The sequence below is a fragment of the Coregonus lavaretus genome (assembly GCF_964263955.1).
Source record: "Coregonus lavaretus genome assembly, contig: HAP1_SCAFFOLD_600, whole genome shotgun sequence".
NCBI lineage: Eukaryota > Metazoa > Chordata > Actinopteri > Salmoniformes > Salmonidae > Coregonus > Coregonus lavaretus.
This window is the reverse complement of record NW_028159712.1, coordinates 2,501-23,202: the sequence shown is the minus strand read 5'-3', so window position 1 is coordinate 23,202 and position 20,702 is coordinate 2,501. Positions and strand designations below refer to the sequence as shown.

Here is a 20,702-nt window from a genome sequence, read left to right as displayed (position 1 = left end):
TTGGCAAACTTCAGACGGGCCTGGACATGCGCTGGCTTGAGCAGGGGGACCTTGCGTGTGCTGCAGGATTTTAATCCATGACGGCGTAGTGTGTTGCTAATGGTTTTCTTTGAGACTGTGGTCCCAGCTCTCTTCAGGTCATTGACCAGGTCCTGCCGTGTAGTTCTGGGCTGATCCCTCACCTTCCTCATGATCATTGATGCCCCACGAGGTGAGATCTTGCATGGAGCCCCAGACCGAGGGTGATTGACCGTCATCTTGAACTTCTTCCATTTTCTAATAATTGCGCCAACAGTTGTTGCCTTCTCACCAAGCTACTTGCCTATTGTCCTGTAGCCCATCCCAGCCTTGTGCAGGTCTACAATTTTATCCCTGATGTCCTTACACATCTCTCTGGTCTTGGCCATTGTGGAGATGTTGGAGTCTGTTTGATTGAGTGTGTGGACAGGTGTCTTTTATACAGGTAACGAGTTCAAACAGGTGCAGTTAATACAGGTAATGAGTGGAGAACAGGAGGGCTTCTTAAAGAAAAACTAACAGGTCTGTGAGAGCCGGAATTCTTACTGGTTGGTAGGTGATCAAATACTTATATCATGCAATAAAATGCAAATTAATTACTTAAAAATCATACAATTTTCTGGATTTTTGTTTTAGATTCCGTCTCTCACAGTTGAAGTGTACCTATGATAAAAATTACAGACCTCTACATGCTTTGTAAGTAGGAAAACCTGCAAAATCGGCAGTGTGTCAAATACTTGTTCTCCCCACTGTATGTATATATTCTTAAATCCCATTCCTTACTTTTTTGTGTGTATTGGGTATATGTTGTGTAATTGTTAGATATTACTGCACTATCGGAGCTAGAAGCACAAGCATTTCGCTACACCCGCTATAACATCTGCTAAACACGTGTATGTGACAAATAACATTTGATTTTATTTGATTTTATTTGACATCTCTGATCACTCCTATTGATCACAGATCCGGTTCATCTAGCTCCAACAGAGTAGGATGAAGAAGTTACCACTGGACACTGATCTGAGGTCAACTTGGTGTTTTTCTCTAGATGGCTGAGGTTAGGTTTTAGGAAGGCTGAGCTGATCCTAGGTCTGTGCCTAAGGGCAACTTCTACCCGGCGTGCCACAGCTAGCTACATCCCTCAGGAGTTACTCTAATAAGAACTGCTATTATCACCACTCATCACATCACAGAGGTAGACACACACACACACACACACACACACACACACACACACACACACACACACACACACACACACACACACACACACACACACACACACACACTGATAAGTCAGGTGCCTATCGGTTCCCTGAGGCAGAATTGGCTGATAGAAACAGAATGATATTGATATTTAAATATTTACGTGATGTTAAACACTACAATCAGATCAGAGCAGACAGGGACAGCAGCTTTTATTGATCTGAGTGGGTCTCTATAGTCAACACACAAGTCAATGAAAAACACCCATATGGAGAGTACAAACCACACACAGTCATACATACACCCACACACACCACCAGTTACCTTCTTGGCCCAGAAGTTGAGCTCTTTGCTGACAAGCTGCTGCAGTTCAGAGCGGCAGGAAGTAAACAATCTCATTGATCCGCCCCAGAAACTCGTCCCTCCAGAAATGGGCCTGGGGAGCGAAACAATGAATTCACCAATCAGAGCTTTTCAGAACAGTGGCTCAACCAACCCGTGGTGTATGTGTGTCAGTGAGATGCTGTGATTGGGTATAGGACGAGGGGGTGGGGAGTTACCTTCAGTATTGGGCGAATCACAGCATCCTTAAACTCGTCTGGAGAGAAGGAGCAGTTGACAACTGTTTGTCCATAGTGTGTGTGTGTGTGTGTGTGTGTGTGGTGTGTGTGTGGGTGTGTCACACCCAGGTTGTCGGCCAGTTTCCTGCAGCTGAGCTCCTGGGCCTCCTGGCGGAGCTGCAATGCATGCTGGGCGATGTCGTCACTGGCCACATTCGAGGTCATGATGAAGATGGCGTCCTTACACTCAATGGTCTTCCCTTTCCCATCTGTAAGACGGCCCTGAGAGAGAGAGAGAGAGAGAGAGAGAGAGAGAGAGAGAGAGAGAGAGAGAGAGAGAGAGAGAGAGAGAGAGAGAGAGAGAGAGAGAGAGAGAGAGAGTGAAACTCAAGGATCTAGAAAAGTGACACAATAGAACCTGTGATTTTGTACGGTTAAAAAACGTTGTGGTGTAGCAGCAACATGTGAATACGTGTTTTTCTCAATGCTCCTGTCCAGGGCGAACAATTTACTATTAATACTTCACCAACACCTCCCCTACCGCATTAATTTTATAATATTCCATTTAGCAGACGCTTTTATCCAAAGCGACATACAGTCATGCGCGCATACATTTTTACGTATGGGTGGTCCCGGGGATCGAACCCACTACCCTGGCGTTACAAGCGCCATGCTCTACCAATGGAGCTACATTGGACCACCACAATTTTGTAACATTTAATTAGGAATCAAACCCAATTCACTTTTATTTTTTATTTTTTTCACCTTTACTTAACCAGGTAAGCCAGTTGAGAACAAGTTCTCATTTACAACTGCGACCTGGCCAAGATAAAGCAAAGCAGTGCAATAAAAACAACAACACAGAGTTACATATGGGGTAAACAAAACATAAAGTCAAAAATACAACAGAAAATATATATACAGTGTGTGCAAATATAGTAAGTTATGAAGGTAAGGCAATAAATAAATAGGCCATAGTGCAAAAATAGTTACAATTTCGTAATTAACACTGGAATGATAGATGTGCAAAAGATGATGTGCAAATAGAGATACTGGGGTGCAAATTAGCAAAATAAATAACAATATGGGGATGACGTAGTTGGGTGGGCTAATTTCAGAATGGCTGTGTACAGGTGCAGTGATCGGTAAGCTGCTCTGACAACTGACGCTTAAAGTTAGTGAGGGAGATAAGAGTCTCCAGCTTCAGAGATTTTTGCAGTTCGTTCCAGTCATTGGCAGCAGAGAACTGGAAGGAATGGCGGCCAAAGGAGGTGTTAAAATCAAATCAAATCCAATTTTATTGGCCACATGCGCCGAATACAACAGGTGCAGACATTACAGTGAAATGCTTACTTACAGCCCTTAACCAACAGTGCATTTATTTTTAATAAAAAAGTAAAATAAAACAACAACAAAAAAGTGTTGAGAAAAAAAGAGCAAAAGTAAAATAAAATAACAGTAGGGAGGCTATATATAATATGCCATTTAGCAGACGCTTTTATCCAAAGCGACTTACAGTCATGCGTGCATACATTTTTTTTGTGTATGGGTGGTCCCGGGGATCGAACCCACTACCCTGGCGTTACAAGCGCCATGCTCTACCAGCTGAGCTACAGAGGACCAGTGCAGAGTCAATGTGCGGGGGCACCGGCTAGTTGAGGTAGTTGAAGTAATATGTACATGTGGGTAGAGTTAAAGTGACTATGCATAAATAATTAACAGAGTAGCAGCAGCGTAAAAAGATGGGGGGGGGGGGGGGGCAGTGCAAATAGTCCAGGTAGCCATGATTAGCTGTTCAGGAGTCTTATGGCTTGGGGTAGAAGCTGTTGAGAAGTCTTTTGGACCTAGACTTGGCACTCCGGTACCGCTTGCCATGCGGTAGCAGAGAGAACAGTCTATGACTAGGGTGGCTGGAGTCTTTGACAATTTTGAGGGCCTTCCTCTGACACCGCCTGGTATAGAGGTCCTGGATGGCAGGAAGCTTGGCCCCAGTGACATACTGGGCCGTACGCACTACCCTCTGTAGTGCCTTGCGGTCGGAGGCCAAGCAGTTGCCATACCAGGCGGTGATGCAACCAGTCAGGATGCTTTCGATGGTGCAGCTGTAGAATTTCTTGAGGATCTGAGGACCCATGCCAAATCTTTTCAGTCTCCTGAGGGGGAATAGGCTTTGTCGTGCCCTCTTCACGACTGTCTTGGTGTGTTTGGACCATGATAGTTTGTTGGTGATGTGGACACCAAGGAAATTGAAGCTCTCAACCTGTTCCACTACAGCCCCGTCGATGAGAATGGGGGTGTGCTCAGTCCTCTTTTTTTTCCTGTAGTCCACAATCATCTCCTTTGTCTTGGTCACGTTGAGGGAGAGGTTGTTATCCTGGCACCACACGGCCAGGTCTCTGACCTCCTGCCTATAGGCTGTCTCATCGTTGTCGGTGATCAGGCATACCACTGTTGTGTCGTCGGCAAACTTAATGATGGTTTTGGAGTCGTGCCTGGCCATGCAGTCATGGGTGAACAGGGAGTACAGGAGGGGACTGAGCACGCACCCCTGAGGGGCTCCCGTGTTGAGGATCAGTGTGGCAGATGTGTTGTTACCTACCCTTACCACCTGGGGGCGGCCCGTCAGAAAGTCCAGGATCCAGTTGCAGAGGGAGGTGTTTAGTCCCAGGATCTTCAGCTTAGTGATGAGCTTTGAGGGCACTATGGTGTTGAATGCTGAGCTGTAGTCAATGAATAGCATTCTCACGTAGGTGTTCCTCGTGTCCAGGTGGGAAAGGGCAGTGTGGAGTGCAATAGAGATTGCATCATCTGTGGATCTGTTGGGGCGGCATGCAAATTGGAGTGGGTCTAGGGTTTCTGGGATAATGGTGTTGATGTGAGCCATGACCAGCCTTTCAAAGCACTTCATGGCCACAGACGTCAGTGCTACGGGTCGGTAGTCATTTAGGCAGGTTATCTTAGAGTCCTTGGGCACGGGGACTATGGTGGTCTGCTTGAAACATGTTGGTATTACAGACTCAGTCAGGGACATATTGAAAATATGTATAAGACACTTGCCAGTTGGTCAGCACATGCTCGAAGTACACGTCCTGGTAATCCGTCTGGCCCTGCGGCCTTGTGAATGTTGACCTGCTTAAAAGTCTTACTCACATCGGCTACGGAGAGCGTGATCATATAGTCATCCGGAACAGCTGGTGCTCTCATGCATGCTTCAGTGTTGTTTGCCTCGAAGCGAGCATAGAAGTGGTTTAGCTCGTCTGGAAGTCTTGTGTCACTGGGCAGCTCGCGGCTGTGCTTCCCTTTGTAGTTGTAATAGTTTTCAAGCCCTGCCACATCCGACGAGCGTCAGAGCCGGTGTAGTATGATTCAATCTTAGTCCTGTATTGACTCTTTGCCTGTTTGATGGTTCATTGGAGGGCATAGCGGGATTTCTTATAAGCGTCCGGATTAGAGTCCCGCTCCTTGAAAGCGGCAGCTCTACCCTTTAGCTCAGTGCGGATGTTTCCTGTAATCCATGGCTTCTGGTTGGGGTATGTCCGTACGGTCACTGTGGGGACAACATCATCGATGCACTTATTGATGAAGCCAGTGACTGATGTGGTGTACTCCTCAATGCTATCTGAAGAATCCCGGAACATGTTCCAGTCTGTGCTAGCAAAACAGTCCTGTAGCTTAGCATCTGCGTCATCTGACCACTTTTTTATTAACCGAGTCACTGGTGCTTCCTGCTTTAGTTTTTGCTTATAAGCAGGAATCAGGAGGATAGAGTTATGGTCAGATTTGCCAAATGGAGGGCGAGGGAGAGCTTTGTATGCGTCTCTGTGTGTGGAGTAAAGGTGGTCTAGAGTTTTTTTCCCTCTGGTTGCACATTTAACATGCTGGTAAAAATTAGGTAGAACGGATTCAAGTTTCCCTGCATTAAAGTCCCCGGCCACTAGAAGCGCTGCCTCTGGATGAGCATTTTCCTGTTGACTTATGGCCTTATACAGCTCATTCAGTGCAATCTTAATGCCAGCATTGGTTTGTGGTGGTAAATAGACAGCTATGAAAAATATAGATGAAAACTCTCTTGGTAAATAGTGTGGTCTACAGTTTATCATAAGACACTCTACCTCAGGCGAGCAAAACCTAGAGACTTCCTTAGTATTTGATTTTGTGCACCAGCTGTTGTTTACAAATATACACAGACCGCCACCCCTTGTCTTACCGGAGTCAGCCGTTCTATCAGAGTCTTATGGCTTGGGGTAGAAGCTGTTGAGAAGTCTTTTGGACCTAGACTTGGCACTCCGGTACCGCTTGCCATGCGGTAGCAGAGAGAACAGTCTATGACTAGGGTGGCTGGAGTCTTTGACAATTTTGAGGGCCTTCCTCTGACACCGCCTGGTATAGAGGTCCTGGATGGCAGGAAGCTTGGCCCCAGTGACATACTGGGCCGTACGCACTACCCTCTGTAGTGCCTTGCGGTCGGAGGCCAAGCAGTTGCCATACCAGGCGGTGATGCAACCAGTCAGGATGCTTTCGATGGTGCAGCTGTAGAATTTTTTGAGGATCTGAGGACCCATGCCAAATCTTTTCAGTCTCCTGAGGGGGAATAGGCTTTGTCGTGCCCTCTTCACGACTGTCTTGGTGTGTTTGGACCATGATAGTTTGTTGGTGATGTGGACACCAAGGAAATTGAAGCTCTCAACCTGTTCCACTACAGCCCCGTCGATGAGAATGGGGGTGTGCTCAGTCCTCTTTTTTTTCCTGTAGTCCACAATCATCTCCTTTGTCTTGGTCACGTTGAGGGAGAGGTTGTTATCCTGGCACCACACGGCCAGGTCTCTGACCTGGCCGCGCTGCCTCTGGATGAGCATTTTCCTGTTGACTTATGGCCTTATACAGCTCATTCAGTGCAATCTTAATGCCAGCATTGGTTTGTGGTGGTAAATAGACAGCTATGAAAAATATAGATGAAAACTCTCTTGGTAAATAGTGTGGTCTACAGCTTATCATAAGACACTCTACCTCAGGCGAGCAAAACCTAGAGACTTCCTTAGTATTTGATTTTGTGCACCAGCTGTTGTTTACAAATATACACAGACCGCCACCCCTTGTCTTACCGGAGTCAGCCGTTCTATCCTGCCGATGTAGCGTATAGACCACTAGCTGTATGTTATCCATGTCGTCGTTCAGCCACGACTCGGTGAAACATAAGATATTATTGTTTTTAATGTCCCGTTGGTAGGATAACCGTAATCTTAGGTCATCCAATTTATTTTCCAATGATTGAAGATTGGCTAATAGGATTGATGGGAGCGGCAGTTTACTCGCTCGCTGTCGGATCCTTACAAGGCACCCCGACCTACGTCCACGATATCTCCGTCTCTTCCTCATGCGAATGACGGGGATTTGGGCCTTGTCGGGTGTCTGTAGGATATCCTTCGCGGCCGCCTCGTTGAAGAAAAATTATTAGTCCAATACGAGGTGAGTAATCGCTGTCCTGATATCCAGAAGCTCTTTTTGGTTATAAGAGACGATGGCAGAAACATTGTGTACAAAATAAATTACAAATAACGCAGAAAAACACACATAATAGTACAATTGGTTAGAGGGCTGTAAAACGGCAGCCATCTTCTCCAGCGCCATTCATAGAGCTATTGGTGTTGGCTTTGGGGATGACCAGTGAGATATACCTGCTGGAGCGCAGACTACGGGTGGGTGTTGCTATGGTGACCAGTGAGCTAAGATAAGACGGGGATTTGCCTAGCAGTGATTTATAGATGACCTGGAGCCAGTGGGTTTGGTGACAAATATGTAGTGAGGGCCAGCCAACAAGAGCGTACAGGTCACAATGGTGGGTAGTATATGTGGCTTTGGTGACAAAACGGATGGCACTGTGATAGACTACATCCAATTTGCTGAGTAGAGTGTTGGAGGCTATTTTGTAAATGACATCGCCGAAGTCAAGGATCGGTAGGATAGTCAGTTTTACGAGGGCATGTTTGGCAGCATGAGTGAAGGAGGCTTTGTTGCGAAATAGGAAGCCGATTCTAGATCTAACTTTTGATTGGAGATGCTTAATGTGAGTCTGGAAGGAGATTTTACAGTCTAACCAGACACCTAGGTATTTGTAGTTGTCCACATTCTCTAGGTCAGACCTGCCGAGAGTAGTGATTCTAGTCGGGTGGGCGGGTGCAAGCAGCGTTCGGTTGAAGAGCATGCATTTAGTTTTACTAGTGTTTAAGAGCAGTTGGAGGCTACGGAAGGAGTGTTGTATGGCGTTGAAGCTCGATTGGAGGTTTGTTAACAAAGTGTTCAATGAAGGGCCAGATGTATACAAAATGGTGTCGTCCGCATAGAGGTGGATCCGAGCGTCACCAGCAGCAAGAGCGACATCATTGATATACACAGAGAATAGAGTCGGCCCAAGAATTGAACCCTGTGGCACCCCCATAGAGACTGCCAGAGGTCCAGACAACAGGCCCTCCGATTTGACACATTGAACTCTATCTGAGAAGTAGTTGGTGAACCAGGCGAGGCAGTCATTAGAGAAACCAAGGCTATTTAGTCTGCCAATAAGAATGCGGTGTTTGACAGAGTCGAAAGCCTTGGCCAGGTCGATGAAGGCGGCTGTGCAGTATTGTCTTTTATCGATCGCGGTTATAATATCGTTTAGGACCTTGAGCGTGGCTGAGGTGCACCCATGACCAGTATGAACCAGTATGAAAATGTACGCACTCACTAACTGTAAGTCACTCTGGATGAGAGCGTCTGCTACATGACTCAAAATGACCAGCTCGGAAACCAGATTGCATAGCAGAGAAGGTACGGTGGGATTCGAAATTGTCGATGATCTGTTTGTTAACTTGGCTTTTAAATACTTTCGAAAGGCAGGGCAGGATGGATATAGGTCTGCAACAGTTTGGATCTAGAGTGTCACCCCCTTTGCCACTAATTTAGCAATTCTTCCTGCCACGAGTCACAAAAGAGCAGGACTCTACTAAAGCCTCGGGCTCAACGGACACTGACACGGACACTGACACAGACTCTGACCCCACCCTGACCTAGCCAAGGAAATGGCGGCTATCACTAAGTCTGGACAGACTGTACTGGCTAAGGTGGAGTCACTATCCACTGACCTATCCGCACAAACAGCCACCTATCCTACATCACTGTCTGGACACCAAGTTCTGCATTCTCTACCCAGCAGTGCTGAGGATCACTCCCTCCGGCGAGCAGAAGACATTCGTGGACCCAACCAGGGCCAAAGAATACATTGTCTTGCACCTACATCCACAGGAGGACAGGCGACATTCGACTAACTAGCCATTGTAGGCCCATACTCTGCCCCTGACCCTACACTAGCCATGCTAACGCGACTAAGGACCAACTAGTGAACTCATCTCTTGATTAGAAATGTGCCTCCACCCTGCTGCCAAAAAATGACATTATTCTTCCAGTAACTTAACGTTATGAACAATGATGGTATGTATTTGGTGCCATGTTCTCACAAGGACAATATATTTTGAATAGTATTTTATTTACAGTACATGGCACAATTAGCTTTTACCAACTAGTTACGTCTGGACAGCCTCGGTGCTAGGCGGCGTGGTACTAATTAGCCTAGTCGCTACCTAAGGCTAGCCACTGAGCTCTCTATTTCCATGCCTCAATAGGATACCCTACTAACATACTGTGAGCATGTTTAATACCTACAAGATTGTACTCCCAAAGGACCACGTGTATTATTCTTTTACTATTTGACTGGTTGGTCCGCCTTGGTGCTTAGTGGCTGCTGGCATGGGACCGCAGGTTGTACAGCCGAGCGAACACTGCAGGACGGGTATTAATTACCAAGCGTTTGCCAGTCATTTTTCAGTGTTCTGGCTTGTTAGGGTGTTCAACCAAGGGTTACATTTATAAAAAAGTTGAATTATACTGGGTTTGTTTTCCTATTTTTTGTTGTAGATTTGTTTTGTCATCCCAAGTGGATGGGGTTGGTCATGGGGGGGAGGAGCGGAACATATACCTCCTTTATTTTGATTTTTTTTTACAATTATCCTTCAAATATGCATATTGCATGAGATACATTAGAGAACTGAGGTGGTTCCCTCCAGAATCTTTTCCCTATGTGTAAACTTGATTATGTTCGCCCTGGATAGAGCTCTACTGAGGTTCGGTTTAACATGGTAGTATTTTGCTCTAGTCTAGGAGAGGTACAGTGCCTTGCAAAAGTACAGTGGGGAAAAAAAGTATTTAGTCAGCCACCAATTGTGCAAGTTCTCCCACTTAAAAAAATGAGAGAGGCCTGTAATTTCCATCATAGGTACACGTCAACTATGACAGACAAATTGAGAATTTTTTTTCCAGAAAATCACATTGTAGGATTTTTAATAAATTTATTTGCAAATTATGGTGGAAAATAAGTATTTGGTCACCTACAAACAAGCAAGATTTCTGGCTCTCACAGACCTGTAACTTCTTCTTTAAGAGGCTCCTCTGTCCTCCACTCGTTACCTGTATTAATGGCACCTGTTTGAACTTGTTATCAGTAAAAAAGACACCTGTCCACAACCTCAAACAGTCACACTCCAAACTCCACTATGGCCAAGACCAAAGAGCTGTCAAAGGACACCAGAAACAAAATTGTAGACCTGCACCAGGCTGGGAAGACTGAATCTGCAATAGGTAAGCAGCTTGGTTTGAAGAAATCAACTGTGGGAGCAATTATTAGGAAATGGAAGACATACAAGACCACTGATAATCTTCCTCGATCTGGGGCTCCACGCAATATCTCACCCCGTGGGGTCAAAATGATCACAAGAACGGTGAGCAAAAATCCCAGAACCACACGGGGGGACCTAGTGAATGACCTGCAGAGAGCGGGACCAAAGTAACAAAGCCTACCATCAGTTACACACTACGCCGCCAGGGACTCAAATCCTGCAGTACCAGACGTGTCCCCCTGCTTAAGCCAGTACATGTCCAGGCCCGTCTGAAGTTTGCTAGAGTGCATTTGGATGATCCAGAAGAGGATTGGGAGAATGTCATATGGTCAGATGAAACCAAAATAGAACTTTTTGGTAAAAACTCAACTCGTCGTGTTTCGAGGACAAAGAATGCTGAGTTGCATCCAAAGAACACCATACCTACTGTGAAGCATGGGGGTGGAAACATCATGCTTTGGGGCTGTTTTTCTGCAAAGGGACCAGGACGACTGATCCGTGTAAAGGAAAGAATGAATGGGGCCATGTATCGTGAGATTTTGAGTGAAAACCTCCTTCCATCAGCAAGGGCATTGAAGATGAAACGTGGCTGGGTCTTTCAGCATGACAATGATCCCAAACACACCGCCCGGGCAACGAAGGAGTGGCTTCGTAAGAAGCATTTCAAGGTCCTGGAGTGGCCTAGCCAGTCTCCAGATCTCAACCCCATAGAAAATCTTTGGAGGGAGTTGAAAGTCTGTGTTGCCCAGCGACAGCCCCAAAACATCACTGCTCTAGAGGAGATCTGCATGGAGGAATGGGCCAAAATACCAGCAACAGTGTGTGAAAACCTTGTGAAGACTTACAGAAAATGTGTGACCTGTGTCATTGCCAACAAAGGGTATATAACAAAGTATTGAGAAACTTTTGTTATTGACCAAATACTTATTTTCCACCATAATTTGCAAATAAATTCATTAAAAATCCTACAATGTAATTTTCTGGAATTTTTTTTCTCATTTTGTCTGTCATAGTTGACGTGTACCTATGATGAAAATTACAGGCCTCTCTCATCTTTTTAAGTGGGAGAACTTGCACAATTGGTGGCTGACTAAATACTTTTTTCCCCCACTGTATAAAAAATAAATAACGGAAAAGTGGTGAGTGCATACAGTGAGGGAAAAAAGTATTTGATCACCTGCTGAATTAGTAAGTTTGCCCACTGACAAAGACATGATTAGTCTATAATTTTAATGGTAGGTTTATTTGAACAGTGAGAGACAGAATAACAACAAAAAAATCCAGAAAAACGCATGTCAAAAATGTTATAAATTGATTTGCATTTTAATGAGGGAAATAAGTATTTGACCCCTCTGCAAAACATTACTTAGTACTTGGTGGCAAAACCCTTGTTGGCAATCACAGAGGTCAGACGTTTCTTGTAGTTGGCCACCAGGTTTGCACACATCTCAGGAGGGATTTTGTCCAACTCCTCTTTGCAGATCTTCTCCAAGTCATTAACCCTCCCGTTGTCCTGGGGTCAAAATGACCCGCCACTGTGTTGAACCAACTTTATTTAATTTTTATATTTTTTTGATCATTTGTGAGAAGGAGGCAGTGATACTTTCTTTAAAGTCTCACTGCCTCCTTCTCACAAATGATCCCCAAAATATAAAAATTAAATAAAGTTGGTTCAACACAGTGGCGGGTCATTTTGACCCTAAGACAACGGGAGGGTTAAGGTTTCGAAGCTGACGTTTGGCAACTCGAACCTTCAGCTCCCTCCACAGATTTTCTATGGGATTAAGGTCTGGAGACTGGCTAGGCCACTCCAGGACCTTAATGTGCTTCTTCTTGAGCCACTCCTTTGTTGCCTTGGCCGTGTGTTTTGGGTCATTGTCATGCTGGAATACCCATCCACGACCCATTTTCAATGCCCTGGCTGAGGGAAGGAGGTTCTCACCCAAGATTTGACGGTACATGGCCCCGTCCATCGTCCCTTTGATGCAGTGAAGTTGTCCTGTCCCCTTAGCAGAAAAACATCCCCAAAGCATAATGTTTCCACCTCCATGTTTGACGGTGGGGATGGTGTTCTTGGGGTCATAGGCAGCATTCCTCCTCCTCCAAACACGGCGAGTTGAGTTGATGCCAAAGAGCTCCATTTTGGTCTCATCTGACCACAACACTTTCACCCAGTTCTCCTCTGAATCATTCAGATGTTCATTTTTTAAACTTCAGACAATGTGCTTTCTTGAGCAGGGGGACCTTGCGGGCACTGCAGGATTTCAGTCGTTCACGGCGTAGTGTGTTACCAATTGTTTTCTTGGTGACTATGGTCCCAGCTGGATCATTGACAAGATCCTCCTGTGTAGTTCTGGGCTGATTCCTCACCGTTCTCATGATCATTGCAACTCCACGAGGTGAGATCTTGCATGGAGCCCCAGGCCGAGGGAGATTGACAGTTCTTTTGTGTTTCTTCCATTTGCGAATAATTGCACCAACTGTTGTCGCCTTCTCACCAAGCTGCTTGGCGATGGTCTTGCAGCCCATTCCAGCCTTGTTTAGGTCTCCAATCTTGTCCCTGACATCCTTGGAGAGCTTTTAACGACTCCCACACAGTAGAATGAGTCATGTCAGGGGTGCAGTTGATCTGTAAAAAGACATCAATGTGAGTTGATATGTATTTTTTAAAGGCACTACAGGACAGTAGTAGTGGGTGAAGTCACCATGCGCGTTGTGACGCAGTACTGTCCGGAAAGCGGATATCTAGCTGGACAGGGCTATGGTCTGAGATAACGATGCTGTGATATTGGCTATTAGTTATAAAAGGAAGAATTCTATTGTCCAGCAGGAAAAAGTCAATCCTAGAATATGAGTGGTGGACTGGAGAAAAAAATGAGTATTGTTTAGCAGTGGGATTGCTCCTCCTCCATGGATCAGACAAATTATAGTATTCTAGAAATTAGTTGATTACTGCTCCTGATTTTGAAATTACGTTGTTGGGATTCGGTCTGGATCTGTCTAGACTTGGATGTAATACACAATTGATATCTCCGCCCAGTATCAAATTATGTGGTCCTCTGTAGCTCAACTGGTAGAGCACGGCGCTTGTAACGCCAAGGTAGTGGGTTCGATCCCCGGGACCACCCCTACACAAAAATGTATGCACACATGACTGTAAATCGCTTTGGATTAAAGCGTCTGCTAAATGGCATATTATTATTTATGAGAGTTAAGGTTGGGAAGTGTTGCAATGAGGTCTGAGAAAAATTTAGCGTCATCCCAATTAGGACAATAGAGGTTAGCCAGAACAACCTGTGTGCTAAACAATTTCCCCATCCCTATAATGTATCTGCCATTAGTATCTGAAATTACTTTGGAGGAGACAAACGGTGTGTCTGATAAGGACGGCTGCCCCTCTGGCCTTATCAAAGTTGGAGTGAAATATTTGGTCGACCCATCCTCTCTTTCGTTTATCATGGTCGCTGGACCGGAGATGGGTCTCTTGGAGAAAAACAATGTCTGGACATAAAGACTTAAGATAAGCATACACTCAGCTACGCTTGACCACATGGTTAATTCCTTTTTAAGTTCCAGCTGATAAAGCAAGTGGAGCCTAGAGTATGTGAATTAGGCAGTCATAGTAATTAGAAATGAATGTTAGTACAATCACATGGCCAGTATGCTGAAAGGTCAGAGTAATAAAATATATATAAAATAAAAAACAGCTAAAAACAACAAAATAACCAGAAGAAAACCTTGGACCCCTATGGTGGCTTTCCCCCTGTTGGAAGACTGCATCTACAGTGGCTTGCGAAAGTATTCACCCCTTTGGCATTTTTCCTATTTTGTTGCCTTACAACCTGGAATTAAAATAGATTTTTGGGGGGTTTGTATATCATTTGATTTACACAACATGCCTACGACTTTGAAGATGCAATTTTTTTTTGTGTGTGAAACTAACAAGAAATAAGACAAAAAAACAGAAAACTTGAGCGTGCATAACTATTCACCCCCCCAGAGTCAATACTTTGTAGAGCCACCTTTTGCAGCAATTACAGCTGCAAGTCTCTTGGGGTATGTCTCTATAAGCTTGGCACATCTAGCCACTGGGATTTTTTCCCATTCTTCAAGGCAAAACTGCTCCAGCTCCTTCAAGTTGGATGGGTTCCGCTGGTGTACAACAATCTTTAAGTCATACCACAGATTCTCAATTGGATTGAGGTCTGGGCTTTGACTAGGCCATTCTAAGACATTTAAATGTTTCCCCTTAAACCACTCGAGTGTTGCTTTAGCAGTATGCTTAGGGTCATTGTCCTGCTGGAAGGTGAACCTTCGTCCCAGTCTCAAATCTCTGGAAGACTGAAACAGGTTTCCCTCAATAATTTTCCCTGTATTTAGCACCATCCATCATTCCTTCAATTCTGAGAAGTTTCTCAGTCCCTGCTGATGAAAAACATCCCCACAGCATGATGCTGCCATCACCATGCTTCACTGTGGGGATGGTGTTCTCGGGATGATGAGAGGTGTTGGGTTTGCGCCAGACACAGCGTTTTCCTTGTTGGCCAAAGAGCTCAAATGGTTTAAAATGGTCCTCTGTGGAGCTTTGCAGCTCCTTCAGGGTTATCTTTGGTCTCTTTGTTGCCTCTCTGATTAATGCCCTCCTTGCCTGGTCTGTGAGTTTTGGTGGGCGGCCCTCTCTTGGCAGGTTTGTTGTGGTGCCATATTCTTTCCATTTTTTAATAATGGATTTAACGGTGCTCTGTGGGATGGTCATAGTTTCTAATATTTTTTTATAACCCAACCCTGATCTGTACTTCTCCACAACTTTGTCCCTGACCTGTTTGGAGAGCTCCTTGGTCTTCATGGTGCCACTTGCTTGGTGGGGACCCTTTCTTAGTGGTGTTGCAGACTCTGGGGCCTTTCAGAACAGGTGTATATATACTGAGATCATGTGACAGATCATGTGACACTTAGATTGCACACAGGTGGACTTTATTTAACTAATTATAAAGGTAATTGGTTGCACCAGATCTTATTTAGGGGCTTCATAGCAAATGGGGTGAATACATACAGTGAGGGAAAAAAGTATTTGATCCCCTGCTGATTTTGTACGTTTGCCCACTGACAAAGAAATTATCAGTCTATAATTTTAATGGTAGGTTTATTTGAACATTGAGAGACAGAATAACAACAACAAAATCCAGAAAAACGCATGTCAAAAATGTTATAAATTGATTTGCATTTTAATGAGGGAAATAAGTATTTGACCCCCTCTCAATCAGAAAGATTTCTGGCTCCCAGGTGTCTTTTATACAGGTAATGAGCTGAGATTAGGAGCACACTCTTAAAGGGAGTGCTCCTAATCTCAGCTTGTTACCTGTATAAAAGACACCTGTCCACAGAAGCAATCAATCAATCAGATTCCAAACTCTCCACCATGGCCAAGACCAAAGAGCTCTCCAAGGATGTCAGGGACAAGATTGTAGACCTACACAAGGCTGGAATCGGCTACAAGACCATCGGCAAGCAGCTTGGTGAGAAGGTGACAACAGTTGGTGCGATTATTTGCAAATGGAAGAAACACAAAAGACCTGTCAATCTCCCTCGGACTGGGGCTCCATGCAAGATCTCACCTCATGGAGTTGCAATGATCATGAGAACGGTGAGGAATCAGCCCAGCACTACACAGGAGGATCGTGTCAATGATCTCAAAGCAGCTGGGACCATAGTCACCAAGAAAACAATTGGTAACACACTACGCCGTGAACGACTGAAATCCTGCAGTGCCCGCAAGGTCCCCATGCTCAAGAAAGCACATATACATGCCCGTCTGAAGTTTGCCAATGAACATCTGAATGATTCAGAGGAGAACTGGGTGAAAGTGTTGTGGTCAGATGAGACCAAAATGGAGCTCTTTGGCATCAGCTCAACTCGCCGTGTTTGGAGGAGGAGGAATGCTGCCTATGACCCCAAGAACACCATCCCCACGTCAAACATGGAGGTGGAAACATTATGCTTTGGGGGTGTTTTTCTGCTAAGGGGACAGGACAACTTCACCGCATCAAAGGGACGATGGACGGGGCCATGTACCGTCAAATCTTGGGTGAGAACCTCCTTCCCTCAGCCAGGGCATTGAAAATGGGTCGTGGATGGGTATTCCAGCATGACAATGACCCAAAACACACGGCCAAGGCAACAAAGGAGTGGCTCAAGAAGAAGCACATTAAGGTCCTGGAGTGGCCTAGCCAGTCTCCAGACCTTAATCCCATAGAAAATCTGTGGAGGGAGCTGAAGGTTCAAGTTGCCAAACGTCAGCCTCGAAACCTTAATGACTTGGAGAAGATCTGCAAAGAGGAGTTGGACAAAATCCCTCCTGAGATGTGTGCAAACCTGGTGGCCAACTACAAGAAACGTCTGACCTCTGTGATTGCCAACAAGGGTTTTGCCACCAAGTACTAAGTCATGTTTTGCAGAGGGGTCAAATACTTATTTCCCTAATTAAAATGCAAATCAATTGATAACATTTTTGACAAGCATTTTTTCTGGATTTTTTTGTTGTTATTCTGTCTCTCACTGTTCAAATAAACCTACCATAAAAATTATAGACTGATAATTTCTTTGTCAGTCGGCAAACGTACAAAATCAGCAAGGGATCAAATACTTTTTTCCCTCACTGGTATATATATATTTTTTGTTTGTTGGTATTTTACCCCCTTTTTCTCCCCATTTTTGTGGTATCCAATTGGAAGTTACAGTCTTGTCCCATCGCTGCAACTCGTGCGTCCTCCGAAACACAACCCAACCGAGCCGCACTGCTTCTTGACACAGTGCCCATTTAACCCGGAAGCCAGCCGCACCAATGTGCCGGAGGAAACACCGTACACCTGGCGACCGAGTGGGCGATGGGACAAGAACATCCCTGCCAGCCAAACCCTCCCCTACTCTGGACGACGCTGGGCCAATTGTACGCCGCCCCATGGGTCTCCTGGTCTCGGCCGGCTGCGACAGAGCCTGGTTAAAAGCATATCTAAGGGGCAAAATTACTTCATACACAAAGTATGACAACAAATAGCGCACTAAACGCTTATCGGAGCTATCTCAACTCATTCTAGATGTGGACAACAGATATGGAGCTATCTCAACTCATTCTAGATGTGGACAACAGATATGGAGCTATCTCAACTCATTCTAGATGTGGACAACAGATTTGGAGCTATCTCAACTCATTCTAGATGTGGACAACAGATATGGAGCTACCTCAACTCATTCTAGATGTGGACAACAGATATGCCTCTTCTCCGACTCCTGAACTCTACAAAGAGAGACTGCTACACCAATCGGAATTTGACAATCTTTCCACTAAACAAACGGAGCAGCGTCTGTTTAAGTCGAGGCAGACATTTTATGAACACGGAGAGAAAGCTGGCAAGTTGTTATCTCACCAGCTTCGACAATCCACTGCTAGCAGCACCATACCTGAAATCTGGGTTGCAGCTGATTTAACTTCTACCAATCCCAACGAAATGAACAATCAATTTAAGCAATTATATTCTGCTCTTTCCTCGTCAGAGGCTCTTCCTGACATCTCATATGCATGCATTTCTAGACAATCTGGACATCCCCTGTCTCAATTCAGATGAACAAACTAACATGGATGCCTCAATAAGTGATGATGAAGCTGCTCGGGCAATCCAGTCCAGAGCGGTAAAACTCCTGGGCCTGATGGCTTCCCTGTTGAATTTTATAAATCATTCTCCTCTAAACTATCCCCTATCCTCAGCTCAATGTACAATGAACTCCTTCCTAGTCAGAAACTGCTCCAGACACTTACCCAGGCGACTGTTTTCGTTTTGCTTAAAAAAGGACAAGAATCCCCTAGACTGTGGCTCATAACGCCCAATAAGCCTTTTGTGCTGCGTTTTTAAAATTCTCACTAAGGTCCTCTCTCGCCGTTTAGAGACAATGATGCCTAATATAATTAACTCTGACCAAACCGGATTTATCTCAGGTAGGCAATCTTTCTATAATATGCAGCGGCTATTTCATGTTCTTTGTTCTACCCACTCAACTCCACAGCCAGAGGTCAGAGGTTAAACCTAAAAAAAAGTGTGCTCCTCCCCATTAATCAGTTAGCAGAAGGTACTGGGTATGCCAATTTCCCGTTTAAGGTGGAGCATCAGGTCTTTACTTATAGCCATCATTGTAAATAAGAATTTGTTCTTAACTGACTTGCCTAGTTAAATAAAGGTTAAATAAAGGTTAAATAAAGGTTAAATAAAGGTTTTAAAAAAGGATAAAGGTCACACGCTCATTTAAGGCTCTGTTTAAACATAACTGCAAAACACTCCTGGAGTGCACTAAGCAGGATTTCATAAGGTGGTCGTCTCTTCCCATTTCATTAGCAGGTCGCATTCATTCTGTTAAGATGACTGTACTACCTAGGTTTTTGTACTTCTTCCAAATGATTCCCATTTTTCTGCCAAAGTCGATGTTCAAACAACTGGATAGCTACATTTCCAACTTCATTTGGAATAAGTCAAATCCACGATTGAGAAAGGTATATCTAGAGAGACGGAAACCCCCAGGCGGGCTGGCCTTCCCAATGCTTTACACTACTACTGGTCAGCAAATATATCTGAATGTGTTTATTGGGTTTCTACATTTGGAAACAAGGATGGTCCAACCTGGGCCGTCATGGAGTTACAGTCAAGCCTTCCAACTTGTCTTGCTCCTGTGCTCCCCACTGCCCATGAACCTTGGCACCCATGTTTTGAATCCCATTGTCAAGAACTCCCTTAAAGTCTGGTCCCAATTCTGAAATCACTTCAGCCTTAAACAAGCAAGCTGCTTCTCTCCATTAACATCTAGTCATCTCTTCCCAGCGTCGCAGATTGACACAGCATTCCAGTTCTGGCATAGGAATGGTCTGGTGTTTTTTTATGACCTATTTGTTGATAACACATTCGTCTCATTCGATACTCTGAGGGTTGACCATAATATTCCCAAAACCCACTTTTTTAGATACCTGCAAACTCGCAGCTTTGCCAAAAAACATTTCCCTTCATTTCCACTCGAGCCCACTAAGTGTCCAGTCGAGAGGTGCTTAGATCTTAACCTGTATCTGAAGGGCACAATCTCCAGATTATACGACATAATACAGAACATTAATCCGCCTTCCTTGGCAAATAGTAAATCTGCATGAGAGCAAGACATGGGTGGCGAGCTACCTGATGACATATGGCAACACAGTATTGGGCGTATCCACACCTCATCATGTTGCGTAAGGCATGGGCTCATTCAGTTCAAAGTTTTGCACCGTCTCCATTACTCAAATGACAGATTGGCAAAAAATATATCCAAATGTTGATCCCAAGTGTTTGAGATGGCACCAGAGTCCAGCGACTGTGGGACACATGTTCTGGTCATGCCAATCTTTCAGTGGCTTCTGGGACCCATTTTTGAGGCATTCTCTCATATGTGTAATACAACAGTTAGCCACAACCCGTTCACTGTCATGTTTGGTGGAATTTCCCCTAGACCAGAACTCTACCACGCATTAGGCGAATTTTCCACTTTTTTTTTTAGTCATTTAGCAAACGCTCTTATCCAGAGCGACTTACAGTTAGTGAGTACATACATTTTCATACTGGCCCCCCGTGGGAATCGAACCCATAACCCTGGCGTTGCAAGCGCCATGCTCTACCAACTGAGCTACACGGGACTTATGCGATAGCATTTGCCTCGCTGCTAGCTCGCCGCCTTGTCCTCTTTCACTTGAAGTCTGCAAAACCGCCTTCCTTTATGCAGTGGGTTAAGGAGGTGATGTCATCTCTGCCCCTGGAGAAGGTTAGGTACACTGTGCATGGGTCATGGCAAAAGTTTGACTTAACCTGGTCCCCATTAATACAATACGTGGAGAGCCTGTCTTTTACTTAGTGTAACTTGTATATTTTGGTAAGCAGTCATGTCTGTTCTAGTGGCCATTATATTGTGCTGATAAGATTCAACTATAATTATGATACCGATTAAATTTTTAGTGAACTTTTTCCATTGTTTTTGTTTATATTACTGTTTATGTTTCTGTCCTATTTAATTTACTTTTCTATGATTTCCTTGTATGATGCCTTGGTGGGTGGGTGGGTGGATTGGAGGGAGGGATGGATGGATGGGAGGGATGGGTGGGTGGATGGGGGAATGAGGGAATGAGGGGTTGGGGTTGTACTGTTTT

The 20,702-nt window shown here is 44.8% G+C and overlaps 1 protein-coding gene across 1 annotated transcript in view; it reads right to left on the bottom strand.

Moving 5' to 3' along the window:
- The window catches only part of clpb (ClpB family mitochondrial disaggregase), a gene marked incomplete at both ends in the record, with an annotated part of 46,072 nt that overhangs the window by 24,452 nt on the left and 918 nt on the right, over nucleotides 1-20,702 (bottom strand). The window contains 3 exon segments of the mRNA XM_084196876.1: nucleotides 1,549-1,606; nucleotides 1,608-1,660; nucleotides 1,908-2,066. Of these exon segments, the coding sequence (XP_084053002.1) occupies nucleotides 1,549-1,606; nucleotides 1,608-1,660; nucleotides 1,908-2,066 (270 nt within the window).